At 37.2% G+C, this 9,587-nt stretch overlaps 1 protein-coding gene across 2 annotated transcripts; it reads right to left on the bottom strand.

Annotated features, from left to right (window-relative positions):
- Positions 1-388: 388 nt before the first annotated feature.
- Positions 389-8,311, bottom strand: LOC138699894 (uncharacterized). 2 transcript variants are annotated; one of them, XM_069826094.1, is made up of 2 exons: positions 8,177-8,311; positions 389-5,855 (listed from the first exon to the last, which is right to left on the bottom strand). In XM_069826094.1, the coding sequence occupies exon 2, from the start codon at positions 5,387-5,389 to the stop codon at positions 3,893-3,895; it is 1,497 nt and encodes a 498-aa protein (XP_069682195.1). In that variant the 5' UTR covers positions 5,390-5,855; positions 8,177-8,311; the 3' UTR covers positions 389-3,892. The 2 variants fall into 2 exon arrangements, with proteins under 2 accessions (XP_069682195.1, XP_069682197.1); XM_069826096.1 differs by having other exon boundaries at positions 5,520-5,855.
- Between the last annotated feature and the right edge of the window lie 1,276 nt (positions 8,312-9,587).

Raw genomic sequence — 9,587 nt, forward strand, 5'->3', positions numbered from 1 at the left:
CCAGGTATATTTATGTATGTCTCGATGAGGAAAGAATGTGTTTGTTATGCTCAAGTTATTAAAATTACAGAAATCTATTAGAAGTAGTCCATTTTTGTTCTGCGTTATTTCTCCGTGTTTACCCATTACATGTTTTATAGGTTATATAGTTTTATTGCCTACTCTGGCATTTATTATTATTATTATTATTATTATTATTATTATTATTATTATTATTGATAATTCCTTCTAATCCCCTTCTACTAAAGTACCGGTAATATATGTACAGTAATATATTTTCTCCAAAGTAAATACGAAATTAAATACAGTTATTACTTATTCATTTCAACAATTAAATGCATACAACTAATTGCATTAATTTGCCATAAATGTTATAGAAAGTATTCTATTGGAGGTATAGCCAGTCTTACGTTAATATATTCTTTCTGAAGGCATTTTTCAGAGTATGATACAATAAAATTCATCGAAGCTGAGAAATGTCATTTTGAAGTTAATTAAAATAAACTGATTCCTCCTTGCGCAACTAGTTAAACAACACATGAAAAGTTCCTTGTAATAAAGGACTATTCACTATTGAATGTACTCAATGTCTTCATCTTTACTTTTCTTATCAATAATTGTATTTCGAAGTACACTAGTACTGCACGGTGATTAGCATCTATGACGACTGTCCACCTCAAATCCTTCCGTCCGTCTTTTATCCGCTCGTGTGGCCTCAGAATGGTTTGACCATGAGGTCATGATGGACATGGGTCCAGGATCCGCCTACAGATGAGATCTGCGTGCTGGAGTTGGAAGTGTCCGTGGATGTAGTAGATTAGAACAATCACCAAGTAGGCCGCCATTGTTATTCCATTTCAACACGCTTGAGATCGAAATATTTAAAGTAAAACTCAGATATTTTTAACTTCAAGGACAAAAACTTCAAAAGGATCTTCTTACATTTTAGAACGTTATTGTCGGTCAACATACTAATGTACAAAAACTTAATTTGAAGCGTGCATTTCCATAACATTGTAAGTGCCGAAACCGGGAGAATTTATTTTTTCACATATATATCAGTTGTAGGTGTCCTGTTTGACAATATTAGGAAAGGTTATGAAGAAAGTGCTGCTCCAAAGTGCAATTTCAGGTTGTGCAAGTCACAACGTTGTATGTACTGTATAAAACTATTTTTGTTCCTACTGTAAACTTCACAAATTGGCACTTACAACATTCTGGAAATGCACGCTTCATCTAATAATTATTACAGCTTAAATATACATTTCAGTGTACAATATATTCTTTCATACACATCACAATACAGTAACATGAACTTCGTAAATTACAAACAAGAAATGAAAGCAACAAAGTCTCAAATTAAAAATAATAAATCTAAACATTTCCAATTTGCATTCCTCGTGTCAACGCTTCGACTTCCGCATTTAATACAATTTCCACGGCCTTTATTTGTATTTTTCAATAGAGCCAAACAATACACTCTTGTTCTGAAGAATGAATTGAGAACTTTGATAACTATATTATGAAATTCTGGCAAATAGCAATTGGGATCGAATTCAGAAATGTTTAGTGTTAAAGGGAGAATATGGTGAAATTTGACTTTTTCCTTAATTGTTACATAACTTTCATTTGATTTATGTAAAAATATCATTGCTGCAACAACTTAAATTCTAGATTAGTTTTATAAAAATATTTTGGGACTCAAATTTGAAAAAAAAAAATAATACCAAGGTACAGTAATTCATTAATCTCACAATTAATGTATGTTTGCTTAGGTAGTGAATCGTTACTTTTCATATTTGTCATCACTTCTTTTCTTTTTCCTTATTTCTTTCACTTTGTGATAGAGAAAACAAATGTGCTCCTTTTTTAGTTTCCTTTAAACAGTTTGAAACACAACAGCACGGCATTTTTTCGCATTTATATTACGTGTGATTTTTATTCTTAAAAATACCGATCATAACAAAGTCAGTTTAATATGTTAGGAAATATTGTTGACATGGAAACGTAATATTGATCATATTTCTATTAAACTTTCAAGAACTTCTTTTCTCCTTAAGAGATTAAAAACTGTTGTACCTGAAAACTATATTCGTGATGCTTATTTTGCTTACTTTCAAAGTACTCTTACCTATGGAATATTGCTATGGGGCAACAGTGCAGCTTTTAATAAACATTGTAAACCATTATTTGTGAAAAACAAAATCATGACTGTAATTAATTTATATATTCTAGAGTTAATTTTGTATGTTAAAGATAATCTTCCAACTTTAATATTAAGAAATGATATTCATTCCTATGACAAAAGATAAGGAAATGATTTTAACATCATAACATGTAGGCTTGCTAAATCGCAAAGAAACTTTTGTCAAATGCCATTAAAGGTTGCAAATAAATTTCCATAAAATATTTTTTATTTAAGCAGAGCTGCTCTCAAATTTTACACCTCTAGTTGGCTAATTTTAAATCTGTTTTATAATCTTGACGAATTTTTTGATTGTAAACTTTCTTTGTAATTTAACTGACCTTGTCTATACATTTTGTTTTTAGACATGTAATTTAAACTATTAAACTCTTCGTTCCCTATACGACAATACTGCATAGCACGCGCTGGAATAACAATGACCGATTTATCGGCATTTGCCGGCGCACAGGATTGCGGTACTCTGGATATCCACGGACTCTGGGAGCTGCACATATCCAGAGAAGTCTCAGGGGCTTCAGTAAGTACACTGCTGTTAGATCGGAGGAGTGTAGCTTCCTCGGATAGATGGCGCTTTGATGAGTCGTGGAATCGACAGCGGCATGGCCTTCTGGTTGAGAATACAGCAGATTCAGGCACACGAATTTCAAATAGATGCCGTCGATCTAAGGAGGCTGCAGAATAACATCACAGACAGGCGAAGGAACGTTCTCCAGTCAGAACTGAATGCTGTAGCTGATTGGATACGATGGCATCATGAAGTGAATCATGAGCTTGAGGAGCGATCCTGACTGGACTTCTACAATCATTCCTACGCAAGGAGATTGTACAATAAGCCTAAGGCTGCGTTGCTTGACTGGAAGCCCTCCCCCGGAGGAAAAAATAGGTGTACATCAATTGAGCGCGAAAGGATTAAAAATGCATCAGTTGGGCGCGAGATAAGTTTTGGGTATACATCAGTTGAGCGAAGTGTTCAGTTTTCCCTAGGCTTAGAGATGACACGTAACGCGTGAGAAAATTTGTGTGCAGTGTAAGTCAGGCTTGGTGGAGATTCAGTCCTTGAGACTTTCTAATGAGTATAAAGATAACAATACTGACAACGGTAAATGGTTGCACTAGGTATTCAGTCTTTAATTTCTTCCTCCAAATGAAGTTGGAGATGCATTTGTTGAAGATTTAGTTAGCAACCAACTTGTTATTGAAAGTATCACAAGCTTTGCTGATTATTTGGAATCAAATTTCATAGAACCGTATTCGCTATTCCTCCCTGAAATATAGGCTTCCGATACTATTACGTCAGACAAAACTAATAACGCATGTGAGGCGTTCTACAAAGCGTTTTCTCTGAATTTTTTAATACTGCATCCTCATATATCTGTTTCTTCAAGTCATTATTGAGACAGAAACTAGCACATATATTAAAATGAATGATAACGGGAATATTGTTAGAGCCAATCCTACATATAAAAGGAGGAAACATGTAGAAGAATTACTTTGTAGATAGAAACGCGTAAATATTACTAGAATTGGTTTCCTATGGAGAGTGGCCTACTATTATCCAAGAAAGTGACCTAGATATTGAACAATCAATTGCTGGAATAAATATTTTCAACTATTTATCGGAACGAGCATTTTTACAAGAGCAGCATTTTTAACCATACTTATCTGTCAATGTACAGAGAGTCCTACCTAAGTCTCTACAAAATTGGAAGGGAAATTGCTGCGGGTCGTGCAAAACTGTCGCCGCACCGCGCTCAACTGATTCATCCCGAAACTGACCGCCGCGCTCAACTGATGCATCCCAAAACTGACCACCGCGCTCAACTGAAGCAGCCCAAAACTGACCGCCGCGCTCAACTGATTCATCCCAAAACTGACAGCCGCGCTCAACAGATGCATCCCAAAACTGACCGCCTCGCTCAATTGATTCAACCCAAAACTGACCGCCACGCTCAACTGATGAACCCCAAAACTGACCGCCGCGCTCAACTGATTAATCCCAAAACTGACCGCCGCGCTCAATTGATTCAACCCAAAACTGACCGCCGCGCTCAACTGATGAACCCCAAAACTGACCGCCGCGCTCAACTGATTAACCCCAAAACTGACCGCCGCGCTCAACTGATGAATCCCAAAACTGAGCGTCGCGCTCAACTGATTAATCCCAAAACTGACCGCCGCGCTCAACTGATGGATCCCAAAACTGACCACCGCGCTCAATTGATGCATCCCAAAACTGACCGCCGCGCTCAACTGATGAACCCCAAAACTGACCGCCGCGCTCAACTGATGCATCCCAAAACTGACCGTCGCGCTCAACTGATTAACCCCAAAACTGACAGCCGCGCTCAACTGATGAATCCCAAAACTGACCGCCGCGCTCAACTGATGCATCCCAAAACTGACCGCCGCGCTCAACTGATGAACCCCAAAACTGACCGCCGCGCTCAACTGATGAATCCCAAAACTGACCGCCGCGCTCAACTGATGAATCCCAAAACTGACCGTCGCGCTCAACTGATTAGCCCCAAAACTGACCACCGCGCTCAACTGATGCATCCCAAAACTGACCGCCGCGCTCAATTGATTCAACCCAAAACTGACCGCCGCGCTCAACTGATGAACCCCAAAACTGACCGCCGCGCTCAACTGATGAACCCCAAAACTGACCGCCGCGCTCAACTGATGAATCCCAACACTGACCGCCGCGCTTAACTGATGAACCCCAAAACTGACCGCCGCGCTCAACTGATGAATCCCAAAACTGACCGCCGCGCTCAACTGATGAATCCCAAAACATACCGCCGCGCTCAACTGATGAATCCCAAAACTGACCGCCGCGCTCAACTGATGAATCCCAAAACTGACCGCCGCGCTCAACTGATGCATCCCAAAACTGACCGCCGCGCTCGACTGATGCATCCTAAAACTGACCGCCGCGCTCAACTGATGAATCCCAAAACTGACCGCCGCGCTCAACTGATGAATCCTAAAACTGACCGCCGCGACCAACTGGTGAACCCCAAAACTGACCGCCGCGCTCAACTGATGAATCCCAAAACTGACCGCCGCACTCAACTGATGAAGCCCAAAGCTGACCGCCGCGCTCAACTGATGGATCCCAAAACTGACCACCGCGCTCAACTGATGCATCCCAAATCTGACAGCCGCGCTCAACTGATGCATTCAGTTCAGGTAAAATTTACTCTTGCGCGCAACTGATGAACTCCCGGAAAAAATAAGACATTGGAATTATTTCTTCGAGCTAATGGGATATTGCTTGTCATATGGGTAATTTTCAAATATACAAATATAATAGAATAAACATTTTTTCTCTTTATTGTCTTTATTATTCTCAGTGGTTACAGTTTTGTCGAATATGACATCCGTTCATTATTTATCCGTGATATTGATAGCCACCGTATCCTTTGTAATCTTTGCTACAGTACTTGTCTTTGGGTTTCTCTTCCTTGGGAGGTTCCTCCTTGGGAGGCTCTTCTGGCTTAGGAGGTTCTTCTTTCTTGTCCTTTAGGTCTTCCTTTTTGTCCTTGAGCGCTTTAATCTTCTCAAGCGCCTCCTTGATGATATCTGCAATATCAGCTTCTGCGGTCTGTACCCATACGCACACCAGCATCACTCCCAGAAGCGCGGTCTGAAAAGATTTGTTTCTCCTTTTGAATTGAAATATTCTAAACACTTCACAAAATTAGCTAGGTATATAAAGTGTATAAAATAAATTCACTTACATGAAGTGGTCCAGTTTTGAACATATTTCTATAACTTTACTACGGTTATCATATGTTCTACTTTTTATTTTAATATCCAAAATAGAAACCTTATTTTATTACAATAAAATTACAGACATTACAGAAATACTTCAACTCTGAAACTTAGTGTCCACATTTTTTAGGACATCCACATTCTACATATGTATAATTTTTGGTAGTTACAGTATTTGCATATTTCAGCCTTTTTAAACAGTCATTCATAATACATGTTTTGAGTTTATTATTACACATAATCTAATTTTATAAAATATGAATGCATATTTTACTGCTATTTTAGAAATTATCAAATTGACTGTATGCAGAGCGCCAATAAGTTTAGCAACAATTAAACCAATTGTGAACATATCTAAAAGATTAAATGACTCCTGAGAACTGATGAAGATGTAGTGTGAAGGTGCTGAAAAGGCCGTATAATTAGAGCAGTCACTTTCAAGAAATTAAATTTCCATTCATTTGAACGCAGCTGCATTTGTACAGACCGATTATTTAGTCCTGACAGCTCAGCGACGCGAGAGAGGGGAAGTAATAGGAGTAGTGGGGAGAGTTTCGGAGTAGAGATAAGGGCGGTCGGTAAAGGAATGCAGTACAGTTTAAATTGTACTAAAAACATACTGCTCTACCGCACGCATGACATCCGATCGCTCCGAAGGCAAGCGAGTGACTAATACAAACACCCCTTGGCTTACCTTAATGGACTCGCCTGGCCCAGGCGCACATCTCCTGCGACTGTCAGGACTAAATAATCGTACTGTAATAAAAATGTATATTCCGATGTTTATGTGTAGTTAGACTAGTTAACAGCAGATGGCCGTAGTCGTTCTTGCCTATATGTTGTCTTCTGAATATGTCGTATGCTTTTATCTATTCTCATTTAATGTAGGCCTACATTTCATTTATTTGGAGGTATAACAAGAAAATTAACAAATAAATGACACTCGGGAGGAAATTAAACGCAGTATAAATATGGAATATTCCTGTTATTATTCGGTTGAGAAGCTTTTGTCATTCAGTCTCATCTAAAAAAAGATGTAAGTTAGAATTTATAAAACAGTTATATTACCGGTTGATCTGTATGGTTGTGAAACTTGAACTCTCACTTTGAGAGAGCAACAGAGGTTAAGGGTATTTGGGAATAAGGTGCTTAGAAAATATTTGGGGCTAAGAGAGATGAAGTTACAAGAGAATGGAGAACATTACACAACGCAGCACTGCACGCATTGTATTCTTCACCTGACATAATTAGGAACATTAAATCCAGACTTTGAGATGGGGCAGAGCTTGCAGCTCGTATGGGTGAATCCAGAAATGAATATAGTGTGTTAGTTGCGAGGCCGAAGGGAAAAATGCCTTTGGGGAGGCCGAGACGTATATGAAAATGGATTTTGGGTTGTTTGGATGTGTTGGTATGGAATGGATTAATCTTGCTCAGGATAGGGATCAGTGGCGGGCTTATGTGAGGGCGGCAATAAACCTGCTGGTTCTCTAGAAGACATAAGTTAGTATAACAAGAAAGTTACTTGAGATCTTTACAAATATTTTTGAAAATAGAGCCTTAAGAAATTATCAGATTTTAATTATTTGACTCGGGTTAAATAAGTATATCAGTTTTAGTTTTTTTTGTTGAATTAATTATCAAATTAAATGTTATTTTCATATATAAAGTTATTAATAATTTAATACATAACAGTATTACATTTCAGTTTAATAAATATACTGGTACGAAAGGAATGAAGCATTTTTGATAAAAATTTGCAAACAATTGCCATTAAATACATATTTTACCAAATTTGCGGTAGTTTAAGAAATGTATAAAATAAGGTTTTTGGCTAAGTAATTTACTTGAATACACTGTTGGTTTACTTATTTCATGGTTTAAAACTTCTTTCTCCCTAAAACTCTCATAGTACTTTACTGTTCCTATTCATTTTGTTTATTTAATTTTTGCCATGTATGTTTTTCAGACTGTTTTTAAATTATGTTGTACAATACATGTACGTGTTCTTGTATAGCCCCTGAATATAAGGTTTACTCGTTAGGGCATAGCTACTCACTAAAGAAAACAGGAATGGAGTGAAATGTGATAACTTTGTTTCATGAAGATTCTTAAACCAATTTATTTACACAGAACATAGCAGTTTGCTTGAAAGTAAAATATGTTCATCGTGTTACTTTGAGTATAACTTACCATAAGCTTGGCCATCTTACTCTTTGTTTGCTTTCTCAAGGAAGAACGAATTGTCGATCTAGTGTAGTTTGGTAAAATGGGCTCCCTCTATTTATACTAGTCTTCTTATCTCTCGCTGGTTATTTCCTACGCCTATTCTAGTTCAGTATTACCCATTACTGATATTTCACACAACGGGAGTAAAGAAATAATTAATTAAAATGTTTTGAAGTATGTTAATGAATATTCTGTTGACATTTGACATTCCAGTTAATAGAGCTACTCAAAAATTGTATTCTTTATAGTATATTGTGCAGTTTCTTGATATTATTATTATAATCTGAAGTTACTATGGCCGTATAATCATTATAGCATACAAGTTTCTGTTAGAATATAAATGTGGCGTAATTCATTTTAATTGTTAATTATGTGCACTATATTTGTTCCAAAAATGTACTGCTATTTTAAAAAAAAATATATATGATTGCTTAGACTGTAATAGCAAATACATATAGATTCACTTGTGGTCTAACGGTAACATTGAAGTAATTCTAAAATATATTTTCGTCATCATTGGTTCAGTGGTTATGGTAATAGCGGTTATGTTTTAGGTTCGCAGGTCCAAATCGATTGTATGCGGTGGATTTTATAGGATGATAGAATTCTTAACATAGTTTCCGTCAGAAGGGAAAGGATTTCCCTCGACTTACGCATCTCACTCAGTAATCAAACATAATGCTTTTATGACTTGTTTTAGTGGTGGTAGAACCAATAGTTCCTTTAGCGAAGTAGAAATTAGGTATATCAAAGGGATTTTTATAAAATAAGAACACGCATAGAGAGTTACTCAATGTCGATCCTAAGGAAACTTGAGATTTCATTATGATGCTATCAGTCAAGGAAAACTGTTATAAATAGAAAATATAGGTTTCTTGGATGAAATTGACTAGACTTCTTGACTTATATTCTGTTGTTTCTAGGTGGAACATAGGGCAGCACTGAAGTTCCTCCAGCGTACTCTGTTGCCAGCCATCCATTTCACCTCTTTCCAGCTTTTCTCACATCTCTCTACTTCCTCCTCTATTCATCGTTTCCATGTTTTTCTAGAGCCGTCCTCTCTTCCTTACTCTTTGTGGATTCCAGTCAATGGCAGTCTCCTCAATAGCTCCATCTGGCTTTCTCAGCGTGTGACCTATCCAATTCCATTTTCTTTGTTTTATTTGGTAACATATTTGTGATTGGTTAGTTCTTCTCCACAGTTCTTCATTTGCTATCATTTCCGGCCATCTTATATTTAGAATACGCTTCAGACATCTGTTGACGAAGGTCTGTATCTTTTTATTTATTACATCCGTAATTTTCCATGTTTCAGAACTATAGGGGAGGACTGATTTTACATTTGTGTTAAACAGTCTGTCTTCAGTGAGATGTT

Source organism: Periplaneta americana, chromosome 5 (assembly GCF_040183065.1).
Source record: "Periplaneta americana isolate PAMFEO1 chromosome 5, P.americana_PAMFEO1_priV1, whole genome shotgun sequence".
Taxonomy (NCBI): Eukaryota; Metazoa; Arthropoda; class Insecta; order Blattodea; family Blattidae; genus Periplaneta; species Periplaneta americana.